This window comes from Lissotriton helveticus, chromosome 6, assembly GCF_964261635.1.
Source record: "Lissotriton helveticus chromosome 6, aLisHel1.1, whole genome shotgun sequence".
NCBI lineage: Eukaryota > Metazoa > Chordata > Amphibia > Caudata > Salamandridae > Lissotriton > Lissotriton helveticus.
The window spans coordinates 1914528396-1914548913 of NC_136067.1; the positions used below are offsets into that span (position 1 = coordinate 1914528396).

The 20518-nt window shown below is 38.8% G+C and overlaps 1 protein-coding gene across 1 annotated transcript in view; it reads left to right on the plus strand.

Annotated features, from left to right (window-relative positions):
• LOC144762933 (xanthine dehydrogenase/oxidase-like) overlaps positions 1-20518 on the plus strand; it is a 1098251-nt gene that overhangs the window by 757685 nt on the left and 320048 nt on the right. The window contains exons 28-29 of the mRNA XM_078648234.1: positions 17770-17898; positions 19582-19656. Coding sequence (XP_078504360.1) covers positions 17770-17898; positions 19582-19656 — 204 coding nt within the window. The remainder of the gene's footprint in view (positions 1-17769; positions 17899-19581; positions 19657-20518) is intronic.

The window sequence follows — 20518 nt, forward strand, 5'->3', positions numbered from 1 at the left end:
CCACCCCCTTTACTAATTAATCCTGTTAATTATGTTACCTAGCAAAAGCACAATCAAGCAGCATTATATTTACTTCTCCTTTAGGAACTGCACGAACTCCTTGAGCTTTCGTCACAGAAAAGACATAACATAAGCACACAAAATAAGCACATGCCATTAGTTAAACGGCCGCATTTAATACTGACAAAGACAATAGACAAGGCTAGTTTATTATTTTTTCTTTGCGTTTGCAACATAAAGCACATTAGTTTATCCCACTTGTATTGATGAATGTATTCTTAAACTAAGTTGATTAGTAATTTCACCACAAGCTTATTAATTTAATTACAGTTATGGGAGATTAACTTCACAAGTTTGAACAAAATCTTGTTCTTCACCTTGCTTCATCAACTCCCTCATCTGGTGATTTCTAAATCACCAAATAATACTCAAAATTTATAAATTTTCAACCCTTGAACATGTTTTGGACTTTCTTAATATTAGTATTTCTAAACTTTAGATTCATCTGTTTTTCTGCATTTTTCATATTGAGTTCTCCGAAACTCTTCTAATTCTATTTATTTTTATTTTTATTTTCTTAGTTTGCAAATTCTTTTCTTTTCTATTACATATTTTCTTCCCTTGTGTATCATGCAACTAATTTTTAACAAAAGTATCACTATAGCTATGACTATTAAAGAAAAAACTATTTTACCTATAATTGAATTACCAATCTCTTGAAATCAGTGTTTAATTGCTGCAAATCTTTTACTTAAACATTCTGAAAAACTTTTGTCTTCTAAAGGTTCAACTTCATTATGTAATTCAGTAATGTTTTTCATATACATTGCTATATTCTGACTTTTGTCAGGTATGTAAGTACAACAATGTTGAATATGCAAAATTCCACAGACTCCACCCTCTTTTACCAGCAACATGTCAAGAGCAAGACGATTTTGCATCACCATAGTTTTCATAGCAATAAGCTCTGTATTCACTAATTGAAATCCACTTGCTGTATCAGTTGACAATCTATCAACAATTGTAGACATTTTTCTGATTTTGTTTGCATTCAGTGTTATTCCTACCATAGGTATTAATGCACCAAATATATCTCCCAATATTTCTGTAAAGCTTTCCCTTCTAAATATATTCAGGTGATTGCTAATTTCAAATGAACCTTTTGCATTTCTATCTATATGAAAGCTTTTGGGAAAACCTAAACCTACATAACATGTCCCATACCAGTGGTCTGGGAGATTGTAATAAGCTTTATTCCCACAAACAAAATAAATTCCAGGAAAAATTGGATCTTTGCCTCCTTTAAATCCCCCACCCCCTATAATACGATAAGTGTCTTCACATTGACTTGCACCAACAAAATAATTATCAAACAAAGTATTATCTCTTCTTATACAGAATTTTCCACTAACAGGTTTATCTATATGAATTGCAACATTTTAATTTCTACTATTAAGCAATTTAGACTTAGTTTGTTTCATCATCTCATTTCGTTTATAAATTGCCCTTCTCTCTTCCACCATATTTAAGAACGTCTTCTCTTCTGTTCTCAATTTACATGTTAAATTATTTCTAAAAGCGTACTCATAAGTGAGTACACTAGTCACTAAGAAAAATTCCCTCATCTGTTTAGCATATTTCACTTTATTCAAGCTATCTTCAACTTTTAAATTTGCAAAAATCTCATCAAAATCTGAATAATAATATTCCAAACATCCAGGTTGATAAAACAAACTAGCTATTACACTACATGTTATGCCATAAGTAAGAGGAAGCATATTATACGTAACACCTTCAGACACAGAAGTAGGTAACTTCACACAAATGTAGCAGTCTTTTGCGTCCATCACCTTAACATATTCAGATAAAAGTCTTGAAAAGGTATTACTAGAAAAATCTCCCACAGATCTATCTTGATGAATCTCTGGTTTATGTACAAAAATTTTATCAGTCTTATCAACTTTATCATGATTAACCACAACTTTACTAGTCATGTTAGTTTTATACATCTCTTTATCTATTCCAAAAGGAAAAATGACAGCTAAAATTAACCAAACTAAAATTATCAAGATTACACATATTGAAGACAATTTGCAACATCTTTTGAAAAATGATCTTCTCGAATTATTATCAATATAAGGCATCTTTACTTTCAAACAAGAGCCTTTTAAAAAAAATAAAAAATGAAAAATGAAAAATTACTAAATATACTCCCCTCTTTTTTTTTTCTTTTAACAGATAATTTTATTTACTAACAGCTTTTCTTCGACCTTATGTCAATGTGTTTTCCAGCTAACACAATTTCTTCTACTTTGTGTCACCTAACACAATTTCTTCAACCTTGAGTCTCCTAATGATCAAAATCAATCATTATTACTTGCATCATCAAAATTTCTTTGACTACTATTTACTTCTACTACTGGTGGAATTATAATATAGGTCCACTCAGGTGATTTGTACTTCTGATTTGGCTTTATTACTCTTTTTGCTCTGCTGTTTATCACTTCTATTTTCTTTCCTGCTTGTTTTTTCTTATTTGAGTCTTCTTCCTTTTGACTTGTGATCTCATTCACCTGTTCTTTTGCTATATTCACTAATTTAAATTTTAGGCCTTTGTTTTCATTTGGCCAATTATCTCCTTTTCTTGTTATTTTCCTTTTTGGTTCCGCTAAATTATACTCCACTCTCCAAGCTCTTTTCCTTGATCTTTTCACATTCGATTCATCTCCACTTTCATCTGTTTTACTTTCTGTGTTATCAGCTGATTCATTAATAATCAGTTTTATTGTATCAGATTCTTCTTTAGATTCAGGTACTTCTTTACTCAGCAGTTTCACTCTGTTAGGAGCATCTTCCTTATAGCTGGTACTTGGAATTACTTCTTCTTCTTCCTCAATTACTTCCAATTCACCAGTTTCAGAATTTTCGTTCCTGCTTCCAGAGCTTACAATCTGCTTTTCAATACTCTCCTGATCTTGATCTCGAATCACTTTTTGTTCAGTTTCTTTTTCTGCTTCTTGATCTAGCAGATCTTCATCATTTTCATTTTCTTCAGAATCTTGTATCACAATTTCTTCATTTTCTTCATTCAATGCTTCATTCACATTTGTATTTTCCAGATGTCGACTTTCTTGTCGATCTTCAGGATCTGGATTTCTTTCAGGTTCTTCTTCTGAATCTGAATCAGCTGTTGTTTCACCTTTGTCAGGATTCTCAGGTGCTGGCACACGTATGGTGTGACTAGCATGAATCCATCTCTTCAATCCCCTACACTTTACTGCATTTGTTGTGACTGTCTTGCCTTCTGCCACCTTGGTACTAGGCAGTTTCTTCTTCGATGTACTTTTGTCCTTACCCAGTCTCCTGGTAACAGATCATGAGCTTGTTCTTTTTCTTTTGTAATCACTTTAGTTCCCACCTGATGGAATACAGAAGTCACCACATCAGATAGATTTTTGCAGTAATCCATAATGATGCTATCATTAATGCTCAACATTTAACAACTGGAACAAATGCTTGCCTCATGACCCTACCCATTAGAATTTTGTGAGGACTCAATCCAGTTTTTCTATCTGGAATGCTTCTCAAAGACATCAAAACAAGTGGAAGTGCATCCGTCCACTTCATTCCTGTTGCTAAACACATCTTTGCTATTCTGTTTTTTATTGTACCATTTACTTGCTCAACAACACCTGATGCTTCTGGTCTGTAAGCACAATGTAATTTTTGCTTTATATCCAGTGCTTCACAAATCAATTTTAGCAATCTGTTTTCAAAATGTGTGCCACTATCTGTCTCGACCGTCACTGGAAATCCATACCTTGGTATGATTTCTCTCAAAAGCAATTTTGCCACAGTAATTGAATCATTGCGGAGTGTTGGGAATGCTTCTACCCATCTTGAAAATAAACAAATTATCACCAATACATATCTGAGTTTGTTGTGAGGTGGCATGTCAATGAGGTCAAGCTGTATTCTGGTAAATGGACCACCCTCCCGTCCTATTGTTCCCATGCTCACAACAGTTTTTCTATTTGGGTTAATCTGTTGACAGATAAGACACCTTTGACAAAGGGACTCTGCAATTATTTTGAATTTTGGATTGTACCATGTTTGCCTAAATAATCTAATCATTGAATCTCTACTAATATGTCCTGGACCATGGTACATGCGTGCCATGTCAGAAATCATACTGTCTGGCATTACTGGTCTGTCATCTTTGTAAACCCAAACCTCATCTTCTTCTCTTTGTCCACACCCTGCTTTTAACCATGTGTTTTTCTCCTCATCATTTGCCTCATCTTGCAACTGTTTTACTCCCTGCAAGTCTCAACTATAGATGTTAGCATAAGTGAGTTCAAAACATGTTCATTTTCTTTTTCCCGATTAATTGACACAGTATGTTTTGCACAGAATTTTGCTATTGAGTCAGCATATGAGTTTCCTTTTGTTATGTAATCCTCACCTTTTTTATGTGCTGTGCACTTTACTACTGCAATTTTTTCTGGTAGCTGAATTCCATCAATCAATCTTTTAATCAACTGAGCATTTCTTATTGGTGATCCCGCAGAAGTTAAATAACCTCTTTGAGACCAGAGCTGGCCATAGTCATGGACTACACCATAACCATATTGACTATCAGTTACTATGGTAATTTTTAACTCTTTTCCCAATTCACATGCACGAATCAAAGCAATTAATTCTGCTATTTGAGCTGAACGAATTCCTTTGAGACAGGAAGCTTCAATTACATCTGCAACTGTACATACCGAATATGCTGCACTCAGAACACCTTCATCTGTTCTTAAGCATGAACCATCAACAAACAAAACATAATCTGATTCAGCTAATGGGACATCTTTTATGTCCTGTCTTGGTTTAGTGCAATATTCTAATACATCCAGGCATTCATGATCAATCTCATCCCTGATTTCTGTTTCAGTAGTGTCAGGTAATAATGTGGAAGGATTTAAATTCACACATCTTGCAAATGAAACATTGTCCGAGCCAAGGATAACCTTTTCACATTTTGTTAACCTATTATTTGTCAAATGTTGTGCTCTGCTTCTTGTGAGAAGAATATCAACTGAGGGTGGTAGATATACTTTTACAGGAAATCCCATTAGTATTCCTTCACTTTGTTCCAAACTTACACTTGTTGCAGCTACTGCTTTTAAGCAACCTGGTAATGCTTTTGCAACTGGGTCAAGAACAGCTGAGAAATATGCTATTGGCTTTCTCAGTCTTCCAAGTCTTTGAATCAGAACTGATAATGCACATCCTTCTCTTTCACTGCAATACAGCTCAAATTCTGTTTCATAATCAGGCATTCCTAATGCTGGAGCTTCACACAAACTTTTCTTCAACTGTTCAAAAGCTTTTAATTCAGTTTCTGTTAGGCTAATCGGGCCTTTTATGTCTGCTTTTGTCAGTCTCTGCAGTGGCTTTGCAATTACAGAAAATCCACTAATCCATTGACGACAATAACCTACCATTCCTAGAAATATTCTAACCTGTCTCTGTGTTTTTGGAGGTTGCATTGCTTGAATCATTTTTATTCCTTCTGTTGTTACTTGTCTGACTCCCTTTGCAATTCTGTGACCAAGATATTTTACTTCTTGTTTGCAAAACTGTAATTTTGCAGGAGATACTTTATGTCCCTCATCTGACAGATGATTTAAAAGAGTAATGGTATCTGTTACACAATTATCTCTTGTTTTTGCAGCTACAAGGAGGTCATCAATAAACTGCACTAACGTAGATTTTCCAGGTAAATCTAGATTTTCCAATGATTTCTTTAGCAATTGATTTCAGTGTACCCTTGAGGGATACGACACCATGCTAGAATACGCTCTTTGAACCGAAACGCAAACATTTGTTGGCTTTCTGGATGCAATGGAACAGTAAAGAATGCATTACACAAATCAATTACCGTATACCATTCTGCATCATGCGGAATCTGATATAAAATTACCGCTGGATTTGGTACAACTGGGCAACATGGAACAACAATTTTATTAACCTTTCTCAGGTCTTGAACAATCCTGAAAGTTCCATTTGGCTTTTTAATTCCCATAATTGGTGAATTACATGGACTACTCTCAATTTCTTTTAGAACACCTTGTTTTATGAATTTGTCTATTACAGGAGTTACCCCTTCAATCACTTCTGCTTTCATTTTATACTGAGGAATGTTTGGATAATCTGCTCCTTGTTTTACTGATATTTGTACTGGGTCTACATTTTTCATCAAACCCATTTCATCTCCAGTGAAATCCCAAATTTTTACATTCACTGTGTCTTTTAATTCTTCAGGTAGATTATTCTTATCAAACACAGGAAATAATTTACTTTCTTCTGCCTCAACCATTGACATTGTTAATTTGTAAAGCCCATCTTCTTCTGGAGTTTGAAGCTCTATACCATCTAGTGAGCAATATATTTTACAATTCATTTTACACAGGATATCCCTACCTAATAGATTTACAGGACTGCTATCACAAACTACAAATCTATGCATGTCTTTAAATTTACCTATTTAAACTTCAACTGATTCAGTTAAATCTGTTTTTATTTGCTGATTAGCTACACCTACTACTTGGATTTTATCTCCAGAGAGAGGAAGGTTTTCTATTTCCACTGATCTAACAGTAGAACGGGTAGCACCTGTATCCACTAGGAAAGTAATTTCTACATCATTCACTTTACCATTTACAAATGGACCAGATTGATCTACCTCAAGAGTGGCTCAAAGCACACACCGTCAGAAGTATTCTTCAGATTCACTCCCTTCATCTTCTTTCAACCAATATTGTTGAGACACATTCGACACATTCACTCTTGGCAATCTGTTTACCTGTTCACCTCCGCTGAATCCTGTTTCTGCACTGTATCTCTGCACATTTACAGAGTTTGGAAGTGGAGGTTGTGGTAACTGACTTTGCTGAATCACTACCTGTCGCTGTAGCTGTTGCTGCTGATTTATCTCATTCTGCATCTGTGGATTTAATGATGCATTTTTAAAATAATTTCTGGGCGGATTCTTGCATTCACGCTTCCAGTGTCCAATTTCGCCACAATTAAAACATGGGAGTTTCTGTTTTAACTCTTCTATATTTCCCATCAATTTTGGTTTATTATAATTACCTTTAAAATTTCCTAAAGTTGCTATTTGTTGTTCAGCCACTTTTACCTGAGCCCACATAGCTTTTTCTTTTAACTTCTTTTGTTTAGCATCTATTTCATCACTACAGTATTTTGCTTTTCTCAAGATATCATCTACTGTGTGTGATTGCCAACCAACTATTCCAGTTCTTACCATTTCACTAATTTCAGGTCTCAAGCCATATACAAATCTGTATATAAAATGGCTCATGTCTTTTTCACTTAAATGTTCATAACCACTGTATTGTTTAAATACCAGCAGTAATCTTTCATAAAATGAATGTACTGATTCCTTTGGCTCTTGAGTTGTTCTATCTATTTTAACCCAATCTACCTCTTTTGGGGGAATCTTGTTTTTCAAAACCACAATTACCTGTTCGTACTTTCTCATTACCTCTGGTGAAGGAGCACCTGTTACTTTATGTCGAGGGTATTCTTCTCTAGGCCAATTTATAGTAATTTTACATTCTGCCCAGAGATCTGATAGGACAACTATGTCAAAGAATCCATCAAGATCAATCCACAAAACTTTTGAAACTTTCACAAATCTGTCTACCTGTCGATACCATTCTACTGGTTTTTCTCTTAATCGAGGAAAATAATTTCTAAACATTAAAATGTCCTGTCTTGTCCATGGGACATGCACATGCCCTCCTCCCGGTATTTCTCTCATTGGAAATTCATTTACTACTTCTTTTTTTATCTCTGATAGGAAAAGCTAAACTTGTTCTGTCTTCATCTCTTTTCTTTGTCCATTTCACTCTCCATTTACTTAATTCACCCCATTTTCTCAAAATCACAATTAAGTCTTTTATATAAATGATTCTTCCTGTGGTATTGATATTTTCAATATCTTTTTCAGAAAAATCCACCCTATAAGTTTTTTGCAAATTCTTCTGCTTACTTAAATCTACTTCTAATTCAACAGCCATATCCTCTAATTGATCATATTTCTTTTTCTTTTTCCATGTTATGCTTTTGCAAATAAATAATAATTCATCATCCTGATATGCCTTCAAACTGTCAGTTCCAATCGTTCCAATTATTAATTCCTCTAAATCTGCTTTCAATTTTTGCAACATCAAGTAATTTACATTCTGGGGTTTGTGTTAAATCTATTTTACTCAGACTCTTTTCCGGAGATCCAGAGTCAGATTCTGCACCAGGTGGAGTTTTACTTGACAAACTTTGATTAAAAGTTAAATCAGGCATCATTATTTTCTCTCGATGTATTTCAGACAAATCTGAATAAAAATGTTCAGTCACTTTCTGTATTTCTGAATTTAATGGAACAGTTAAAGCTGAATGCCTAAATTTCTTTTTGATCAAATACTGGAAGAACAGGTCCAATCGTTACAGGTACTGTTACTGCTTCCATGCTTTTAGTTAACTGCTGTATTAATTCATTGGTAGAACTATTATATTCTGAGGTATTCGGTAATTCCTCATACCTTTCTGTTCTTTTTCCATTTCTTGGGGTTTCATTTCTTTGAACTGGGGATTCAGTATAATTTCTGTTTTCTCCTGATATATTTGAATTACATCTTGTTTCTACTCTTTCAGGTGTTTTACTATTATTCGGATTTGTTTTAGGAGATGTCTCATCAATAATTTCTCTTGGAGGGGCACTTGGAGAAGACCATGAACAAACTGGTTGATAAGGTGGCGGTTTTCTAGTATAAATTTCTTCTAATACCGCATCTTCTGAATCACTTTCTTCGCTATTTTTCTTTTTCTTTTGGGCACTCTTTTGTCCAGTTACCTCATCAATTAGTCTCACTGGGTACAAGCCATCACACATGTCTGCACTTCTCCATCGATGCATTCTATCCTCATGTGTTTCTCTATTAAGACCTAATCCTGTTCTCCTTGATATTCCTCTACTCTCTCGTTGTAATTCAAACATTTCATCTTCCCATTCAACTAAAGCTTCAAATTGAGTAGGTCTAGGCTTTGGTACGAGTTTCATCATTTTTTCTCTTAAATTTTTCAAAACCGCTATGTTAAATGATCTATCTTCCAGCCATGCTAATACACCATCATTTTCAGTATACTTCATCCAATTCTCAATCCAAAGACAAGTATAATAACCATATTCACCCAACATAGAAGCTGCAGGTGTTTTGTACTTATGAAGTAATCTTCCGCCCCGCGTTGAAATTTTCTTGTCAGGTTTAATTTTGTTTTTCAATTTCTGAAACCATGTAAGCTTCTTTTTCTCCTTCATGTAATAGTAATCCATGTTTTTAAACAATTTCCCTTTCTTCGGTAAAGATCGTAACAACTTCCTTGTTATTCCACAACACCAACCAATCCGTGCGCGAAACTTACCAACAAACCAATCAAGTTAAGCTTCGTCGCTATTTTACTCAACCAATAGAATTACTGTTTTTCAGGATGAGCCAATCAGCTGTAAGCTTGCCTTAGTCACATGAACCAATCTGTGCACGAATACTGTGACGTATGTTAACCAATCACAGCGCGACACTTGTGACGTATGATACCGCTGCAGCTGCTCTGTCCCTCACTCCCCTCCTTAAACTAACACCTCCTTTACAAATTTTCTCAAAGCGCCATATTTACAAATCTTTCAATTGAATACAGTTAATAACTCCACAAAAACAAACCATTTGTCTGTTTCACTAAAGTAAAGTGATAGCTTTCCCAATCATTCAAGTATTCTTTTCACGTGAAATAGACAACGCTATTTTTACAGAATATTTAAATTCGTTGATAAAGTAAGGCTACTTTTCCCTTCTAGCAGGTAATAACAAACTCGTTTCTCTCTAAATGCACATACAGAGATATTTTACACCTCCTTAGAGACAATTCAGAGTTTCACTCGATCGTACATTACAAATTCATTTACGCACATTCATACATAAAAATCCCTAACCATGCATACATAAATCTTTAGTAGGACTTTAACCCACTAATAGAAATCCTCACTTGTCAGTAAGATAGACGACACTTCCTTACCCTTCACGCAAGCTTAGATAAATTCTACTACTCTTTTCACAGTGAGTTTTAAAACAGGACATATTTCCCTATACTCGAAAGCTACAATTTCATAGACAATCCTCACTATGCATTCTACCTTACACACCTAAAATCCCTAAACTTGTGCTGTATGACCACAACACTTGTGATATACGGCGATACCACTATTTTGAAGCAGAACAAATGCACTGTGTAACTTCACCTGTCACACTTCTCATGCCGGCACAAACCAGGAATTTTCACACTGCTGGAAAAAACCTTTCGACTACATATAACAACTGAACAAACTTAACATGTTTTAGACATTAATCCTATGTATTACCATGTAACATACTAGTTACCATAGAAACCGTAACTCTGCTACCAAGAAATTGATCCAGCGCTCTGTTTGAAAAACTGTCTCAAAAACGCTACCTATCACCTCAATACTCACCATTAATCATGAAACACATATAAAGGCCCATAATACCAATGAGACAATTTTTGAGCAACTGAATCAGGTGGTATGATTAGCTAAACCACTCACATATTATTTACATAATTATACACAACAGCTGTTTATCTATTCTTACCATGGATTTAACTTTTATCAATTATTAATAGACCACCAAGGCGATTGAATCAACTGATGGTAACTAGACCATGAATAAACAAGACCAGCTTGTCTTTTCAAATCTATTTTTATTAACTTTATTTTTCATAAAGGAAAATAGCATTTACGTTTAAAAATCTTTATTTTATAAACAATTAAGAAAGCAGCATTTTAATAAAGAAATGAATTAATAAACTGACATTTTCAAAGCAAGCTCAGAAAGATGAAATATTAGCAGAATAACAGTTTCCATTCCCTAAATCTATTTCCCTGTCTATTTCTCACTTCACCTAGAAAGGAAAAATCATTTTAAAGTCTGCAGTCCTTACATGCGCCAAAGGTCCAACAGCATGTCACGTCATTCAGGAATCGGAAAGAAGAGAGTTTTTTCCCTGCTCCTAGCGTCAGGTTTTATACCTTTCTTTTTAGCTAAACTTTCTACATGTTACATTCTTTAAAGCAAATCCGAGCTTTTCATTGGCTGTCCTGTTTCAGTCCATGATAAAATATATTAGGTCATCTCCGATTCTTGACCAAGTCCAGGCTTCACATAAGCCCTATTGTCTTTCACTTCCACATCTTTCAGCTTCTTCAAGAAAGTTACTTTTCCTTGAGTTTTGAACATTTACTTCCTAGCCTTGGCAGACACTTTAAGTTTCTGTCCTTGAGCCTTTTCTTCATGAGCACGTTCAACTCAACCAAAGAACTGCTTTTTCAATTAACGTTGACAATGCAGTAAAAATCTTTACAGCTACGCATGTGCAAAGACTTCATTCTGGACAAGCTTTTGCGTCTGCAGCTCTGTCAGCCATGTTTTCTGAACCACCTTTAGGCCTCACTTTGGAAACTTTATTAAACAAACACAAGACATCGATTAATTAAATAATTGAGACCCATTCTGTTACCCACCCCCTTTACTAATTAATCCTGTTAATTATATTACCTAGCAAAAGCACAATCAAGCAGCATTATATTTACTTCTCCTTTAGGAACTGCACAAACTCCTTGAGCTTTCGTCACAGAAAAGACATAACATAAGCACACAAAATAAGCACATGCCATTAGCTAAACAGCCGCATTTCATACTGACAAAGACAATAGACAAGGCTAGTTTATTATTTTTTCTTTGCGTTTGCAACATAAAGCACATTAGTTTATTCCACGTGTATTGATGAATGTATGCTTAAACTAAGTTGATTAGTAATTTCACCACAAGCTTATTAATTTAATTACAGTTATGGGAGATTAACTTCACAAGTTTGAACCAAATTTTGTTCTTCACCTTGCTTCATCAACAGTCTTGAGGGGAAAAAAACTGTCCACAAGTGCCTCAACCTTGTTTAGGGTCGCCACACGTTGCAGTCATCTCCCCCACTCTGCCTCTGAAGAGCAAAAACGCCAAACTACAAATTGCAAACTGCACCTAAAAGACCTCCCAGACCTCCAAGATCTTAAATGAAGCCTCACAAACTCACCAACTGTCCCTCCGCACCCCCTGCCGCCTCACAATCTCAGTGCTGCCTCGCACTGCCTTGCATCCACTGAGCCGCCGCCGAGCCCCGCAGCTTTACTGCCGTGCACGTGAGTGCGAGCCGAGCATGAGCTGAGCTCTTTTTCCCGTATGTCCGCTGAGGAAAAGAAGGAGGAAGAGAAGAACCCAAGCACACAGGGGGAACAGATTGCACTCCGTTAGGCGATCAAGCCGCGGGCCGCGCCGCCTCTGCAGCCCCTGGCGCCTCACAATCTCAGTCCTGCCTCGCACTGCCTTGCGGCCGTTGAGCGGCCGTCGCCGAGCCCCGCAGCTTCACCACCATACGCGCCAGCGCAAGCCGAGCCGTCACAGCCCACCGCCCGCCGCTGTTTTTCCCGTTTGTCCGCTAAGGAGGAAAGAGCCCAGGCATACGTGGGGGAGCAGATTGCGCTATATTTTTTCACCATCTGTAGTAGCGCTCCATTAGGCGGTCAAACAACAGTAGTCAAACATCGGACGGGGACCGGTGGAAATCTCCGGTGCAGCGGCTACTCAGCCTGCAGCCGCCATGTTCTCCTGCGATGATGTCTTATCTTAATCGTTCATCAAACACCTCAACGGGGATGCTGTCGCACCCCTACTGACCATTGTCACTGCATCCCTCACTCAAGGTATCTTCTTGGAAACTTACAAGAGAGGACAGATCCTCCCACACCTAAAGAAACCTGCACTAGAGTCAGATGACCTTACCATCTCTGCACTCAGGATCTGGAACAAAATCCTATTATTCATCAGGATCTCCCCAACGCTGCTTCAATTTAGGAAAGAGATGTGTACCTATCTCTTCAAAGAACACTAAATCACAATCATTAGCGTGCAGAGGTGATGCTAATATGCGGCTCTGATCTGTTACTTCCGAGGCACTATGCTGTCAGAGCGGAGCTCCATGATGGCAGCTACCCGCATGCTGGAGCATTGCTGAAAAATCTTCCAGATCTTGTCTGGTGCCAGAAGGATATTCTAAAGGTGAGGAATCTGGAGTCAGCTAGAGTATCTACCAGAAAGATTGTTACCAAGCATAGGTCACTTGTTCATTGGGATAAAAGCAAGAACACCATGTGATAGCTTCCAAATATACATTTAGTCTTGGCTGCATCATTATCAAAGTTGTGATGAGGGCACTTAAACATGAAAGTTAAGTCCTGTGTGATCACTCTGTTGAAAATATGATTGATTTGGAGGGTTGAAGCTAAAGAGGGGCCTCTTTTTACCACTGAAGAAGTGCTCTCCATATTATATAAATGCTCACTGATAGACGCGATAGGCATGGAGATAAAATAGCTTGGGGTCCATAGGAAACTGAGAGAGACTGTGTGGTGTTTTCTTGTACAGAGTAGTAGTAAAAATAATATATTTGACTGGAAATGCACAGGAAAAAATAAGATAGAAATCAGTTAAATGAGCTAAAAAAGAATTTAGTGTAACCAGTCCTGAACATGCTGCAAATACATCTCCCACTTATGGACTTCAAAGATGTTAAGAATGTATGGAATGATTATAGAAGTAAACTATTGTTCGCATTTACACTGCTTACAGGCGAGTTACAGGAGAAACGCATGTAATGATTTTGCTTTAGACAGTCTTGGCTTTTTTAACCAAGAGCACTGTGCATTATGGGACTTGTAGTTCGCTTTTACCATTGGAAATGTATATTAACCATTTACATCATACAGAGGGTTATTGGCTTTCAGTGTCATGGGCTGTTTGACAGATGTGCAAGAACTGAATACAGCCGGTGGCTGTAAGGGGCTATGTAGCAGGCCTGTCCTGTGGGAGAGGGTCTTGTACATCATTTAGTGGGGAGCATATAGGTGAGTCTTTGGAGTGACTCCATCCTGTGATAGAAGCATCTTCTGTTTCACCTTGTGAGAATCGCTAGGGAAAAGTTAAAAAGTGTCCTTACCACGTGTAAGTGGACTTACTATTGTGCGAAAGAAACCCGCTGTTGCCAAAATATTTTGTCATGTATCATACATAGTCACAGAAGCCTCATGCATGTGGTGCGCTCTTTTAAAAAGCGCAGAGAGGAGAGAACAAGGGCTCTAATATTTCGACTTGACAATTCTCTTTAGGACTGACTTATTAAGTGATGCCGAGCTCCTCATTCCTGTAACATTTCACTCATTCCTGATCAGGTTTCATCAAACTTTCCAAAAGAAATTCAAAATCGTTTTTTAAGAAAAAAAAAATAACAAATTAGGTGACAATTTGTGTGGGGTCCAAAAATATTTCATTTTCCATAGAAAATGTTTACAATAGCTTAGTTATCGTCACCACAACCAATCACTAAACTTGGCAATCAGCTGTCATGATTTGTCACCAATCTGCTCCCTAATACGCAAAATGTGTACCAAAAGTATTGCTCGAGGTACAATTGCGCCAATCGCCGCATGTGGAATTGTATTCCCGTTCGAGCTATGCAATGACAATGGGCACAAAACAATGCGCGGCTCAAGCAAGCAAGCTGGCGAGCGCGAGCGTAATGTGTTGTCCCCTAGCGCGATTTCCAGTCACTAGGAAGTCTTCTGGTGCAATTTTCTAACGCAGGCCGTCGGGCGGCTGCTTCTCGGGTAGATGTTCTACTAAAGAAGTGCCAAAATCAGCTCGAAAATAGCATGGTGCAGTTTGCGCTGATTTATGAATGTGAAACACCAGAGCTACAACTGACGAGAGCAGTGGGACGTGCAATGTCCCCCGTGCGGAATTCCGCTAAATTTTGCAGAGTTTATATGTAACTCGGTGGTATTCTGCAGAGTGAAATTCCACGAGTTCCACCGAGTCCTAGTTATGACCTAGGTTGTCATCTCAAACCCTAGCAAAATATTCAAGTGTAACTCTGCAGCAATTTTTAACAGCTAACTGTGAATCAGGCTTAAATAATTCAACAGAAGATACGACTAGGTTGACTTTGGTATCCAGCTGATTACCTACCCCCAAGTGCCCTTAGGTGCACTCCAAATTTTGTGGGTGCCTTCTCATTTGCTCTCCTACTCAAGTTGTATGTCAAAATATCACCGGAACAATATTATGCTGAGATAATATTGGCGAACACAGCGGCACAAAAGGGGGTGGTGATGGACGGAGCATCCGAGCCAATCAAACACTCACACCCAGTCAAAAAATCTGGGTTTAATCCATCACCGTTCTTTAGCCCACTCTGCCACCCCAGTTCAGACATGGCCATATGCAAATCAGTCTGACCCTGTGCCTCATGGGAACAGTCCAGCCCGAACTGCCAAGCCATGCCTTCCCTGGACCGGAAACAAGCTTCCTAGGACCGGTTTCTGGCACAACAGCCGTCTTGAACCAGGCTTGCTTGAATCCAGTGGCAAAGTGAGCAAGGGACTCACGTCTGAGCATACCCCGCCAACCCATGGCGAACAAAGCGGCACAAAAGGGGGTGGTGATGGACGGACCATCCGAACCAATCAAACACTCACACCCAGTCAAAAGATCTGGGTTTAATCCATCACCGTTCTTTAGCCCACTCTGCCACCCCAGTTCAGACATGGCCATATGCAAATCAGTCTGACCCTGTGCCTCATGGGAACAGCCCAGCCAGAACTGCCAAGCCATGCCTTCCTTGGACCGGAAACAAGCTTCCTAGGACCGGTTTCTGGCATTACAGCCGTCTTCAACCAGGCTTGCTTGAATCCAGTGGCAAAGTGAGCAAGGGACTCACGTCTGAGCATACCCCGCCAACCCATGGCGAACAAAGCGGCACAAAAGGGGGTGGTGATGGATGGAGCATCCAAACCAATCAAACACTCACACCCAGTCAAAAGATCGGGGTTTAATCCATCACCGTTCTTTAGCCCACTCTGCCACCCCAGTTCAGACATGGCCATATGCAAATTACTCTGACCCTGTGCCTCATAGGAACAGCCCATCCCGAACTGCCCAGCCATGCCTTCCCTGGACTGGAAACAAGCTTCCTAGGACCGGTTTCTGGCATTACAGCCGTGTTCAGCCAGGCTTGCTTGAATCCAGTGGCAAAGTGAGCAAGGGACTCATGTCTGAGCATACCCCGCCAACCCATGGTGAACAAAGCGGCACAAAAGAGGGTGTGATGGACGGAGCATCCGAACCAATCAAACACTCACACCCAGTCAACAGGTCTGGGTTTAATCCATCACTGTTCTTTAGCCCAGTCAACAGGTCTGGGTTTAATCCATCACTGTTCTTTAGCCCACTCTGCCACCCCAGTTCAGACATGGCGATGTGGAAATCAGTCTGACCCTGTGCCTCATAGGAACAGTCCAGCCTAAACTTCCAAGCCATGCCTTCCATGGACCGGAAACAAGCTTCCTAGGACCGGTTTCTGGCATTTCAGCCGTCTTCAGCCAGGCTTGCTTGAATCCAGTGGCAAGGTGAGCAAGGGACTCACGTCTGAGCATACCCCACCAACCCATAGCGAACAAAGCAGCGCAAAAATGGGTGGTGATGGACGGAGCATCCGAACCAATCAAACACTCACACCCAGTCAAAATATCTGGGTTTAATCCATCACCTTTCTTTAGCCCACTCTGCCACCCCAGTTCAGACATGGCCATATGCAAATCAGTCTGACCCTGTGCCGCATGGGAACAGTCCATCCCGAACTGCCAAGCCATGCCTTCCCTGGACCGGAAACAAGCTTCCTAGGACCGGTTTCTGGCATTACAGCCGTCTTCAGCCAGGCTTGCTTGAATCCCGTGGCAAAGTGAGCAAGGGACTCACGTCTGAGCATACCCCGCCAACTGTTCGACTGTTCCAATGAGGCACAGGGTCAGACTGATTTCCATATGTCTTCACAAGTGTTCCACTGTAATCAAGACATTTATTGAAAGTTGCGGTATTGATTCATCAGCATATACCAGGATTGGCTTGTTTACTTATCCTATTGAAATCAACCACACTTATTAGCAAAAGTGGATATGTGCATTTTTATGTTGAAGCCACACACCCTCAACTTTGTAACTTTTTAAGCTGTTGCATAGAACTCATGAGGCACATTTAGTAGCAACATAAGTAATTGCAACTTTATAACATACTTGTTAAGCAATTGCTTTTGACTTGAGAGGGACATCTAGTAAATGCCTAAAGGGTTTTAGTCTTGTTTAAGACTTCACACTGTTTCTCTGTGGTCATAGTGGCCATTATACAAGCTAGTAACGTGGATATATGAGGCAGGTTTGGAAACAAGTCACTCAAGTTTAGTGGTGCTAGAAGTACATGAGAATGTGACAAGTTTAGCCACCTGTGACCCTATGTCATGCAAATATTTCTAGGCAATATTTGTTGAACTTAATCCAATTAAAGGTCGGAATCTTCAGGGCACTGTTTAAGGACTTCACAGACAGCAGTAAACAGATTGAATGATCGAAGCTTTAGCTGATGGCAAACAGTGAGTTCTAGTTAGAAGCAAATATATGACAGTGGGGACAGGTTTTTAACTGCAATGGCCACACCTTTCCCTAACCATGCTTCTCTTGTTCATCAGGTTGCCAGCAGAGTCCTCGGAATCCCCACTAACAAAGTCCACATCAGTGAGACCAGTACTATGACCGTCCCCAACACATCTCCGACTGGCGCTTCCTTCAGCTCGGACCTCAATGGGATGGCCGTCCATGTATGTGCAGTTCATATGAAAGAGATTTATCTTCAAAAGCTGATATGTCTTAGAAAGACAGATATGATTAGCAAAATTAGCAATATATGAGCTCCAATTATGCAAAAGGCTGATTTTTATTTGAGAAATATATATTTTTTTGTTGCACACAATAATTTATTTTTTTGTTGCACACAATAATTTATTTTTTTGTTGCACAGGTTCTGTCTGGAAAACAGCAATGCGTTTTTTCTCCTCTGCATTTGACTCTATTTTATTATACAGTCTTACAGCACTTCATAGCCCTGATAAGGCTTCAATGCACTCTAATTCACAGTGGGTTCTTCGGCCCACCTCTGGAGTACTTTGTTGACAATGTGTGGCCCATACTTTGGCCTGATGGAAGATGCGTTGCGTGGAGCTGGTAGCTGCACATAAGCATCAGGTGTTACAGAAAGTTGTGAGGAGAGGCACGACCTTTCATGTAGATATATATAATTGTTTCCTTGTTTTATAAGTGTTTTGTAACATACAGTAAGTTTGAAGAAGATTCTTTGTAATGGTTTTCAAAAATCGAGGTAATTAAGTTGCAAATTTTGGCCGCTGGACTGAGAGAGCTTACCCCAGAGTGGCATTTTTAAAGAGATGAAGTGGTCAAGAAGGGGCTGGACCTAGAAGGTGGTGCTAGTCTGGTGGTCATTACAGAGTCTAGTGGTCCAGTGCTGTGGATGGTGGATCGATGTCCGATGCGCATTGTGTTTAAGGTGATACATTTATCCACAGGGAGACAATCTACAAATTGAATGTGCAGAGAGATTAGAGTTCCAATATGTTAAATAAATGTTGTCCTTGAGCTGTGCTTTACTCTATATGTTGCCTTGCGAGCGGGTAGACAGTGGCTTCGAGATATATATTCATGGATTAGTCTAGACAGGAAAGCACTAAGCATGGTGACGAAAACCATTCCCATTTGAGTGATATTTAATAAAGGAAATGTTCAACACATGAATCTTATGATGAAGAAAGATCATCTGGTAACTTGAATAACTGGTGCCACAAGAGAGGAAGATCAATCCACTAGTAACCCTCATAGTCCTTGCTGTTAGACAACGTTCCTTTGGCCAGATAGTGGAAGAGCAATAGTCGATTTCCTGAAAGCAACATCTCACTTGTTTTTGATCTTCAGGTTCTCTCATCTTTGTTCATTGTTCGAAGCCAGTCACCAACCTGACTCGCTCAAGGTGTAAGTGCATGCCTCAAGATTTTCAGTAATTTAACTTGCTATTTGGGAATTCGCTAGCTGACCGCTTTGGTTCTTTTCAACATAGATTCCAACACATACCATGTGTAAACCTGTGTTAACACTAGTTTACAGAAGAGGAGACATATCATACCACTATAAAACTCTTAACTACTTTGAGACAAATCCTAGTTATCGTCCTGAAACTCGCATGATATTGTGCTCAGCTGGCTGTTTTTGACACCAAATATCAAAGAAGAGATATGGCAGAAATAATGTCTCTCAATGAGACGCACCCCTTCACTTTGCGACTGTCTCTACATCTAGAAAATGGTGCTGTTCACTTTCAAAATTGAATTCAAATATATATATAACAATAATAAAAAATTCTGGTTTATAGGTTTGACAACTTGCTGTAGTTGAATTGAAGGTACCAGATGCTAAAACTGTTTCTCTATTTTTAGAATGCGTGTCAGACTATTTTGCAGAGGCTGGAGCCCTATAAGGCTTCAAAACCTGAAGGATCCTGGGACGAATGGGTAAGTCATATCTGTAAGACTTCGATGCTAAACTTTTGAATTCAGTGATGGCTGTGGGCATGAGATAGTAAAGTATATATTTAAAATCAACCCTGCAAATATTTCCTCCTAATGTGATGCAATGACATCTTCAGAAACATGTTTTTGTTATTGAAAGAAAATGGAGAAGATCACTTAAAGAATCGGGGTCACTGTAGTGCTTAATTTGAACCAGTGTCTGCAAGTGGGGCCATTCATTGTATGGGATTGGCACTTATTGTTCCTGAACAGATTTGGATCCAGAGCAAGAGATAGAAAGCACAAAAGGAGATAAGAAGAAGGAAGGCAAAGACTGACAATTGTGACAAGAGAAGAACACATGGATCAAAAAGAACCTGCAAGAGCGTCTGACGATTGATGAAAGAAGCATGAGATGGAATCAAGACTAGGCAGACTTGGTATTCGGCACCCTAAACTTTCATAGCACTATGCTGGCTTCTGAACAAAACTTTGGGCTCCAACACCTATTCCTTTACAAATTAAGCATCACATTGGGATAAATACCTATTTTTATGACCAAGGTCTGTTATTATGAATATCTAAGCATCTTATACAACAAAATCAGATGCTAGATTTATGCCTCTGCAGGAGTAATGCAATAATCGTAGGGAGTGTGCACATAAAAAATGCTCCCTATGCAGAATGGCTTATCGAGCCTCTGTCAGTAGGGTCACCTAGAAATGTGTGATCTTCAAATTTTGATGACCTCGCCCCAGTGGGATCCTTTGGTTTTCTTGAGGATTGCTAACATTTGTGTTGCACCATGGCATATCTTTGGGCCTAGAGGAAGAAGATGGGGAAACAGTTTCAGCACTTCTTAGAT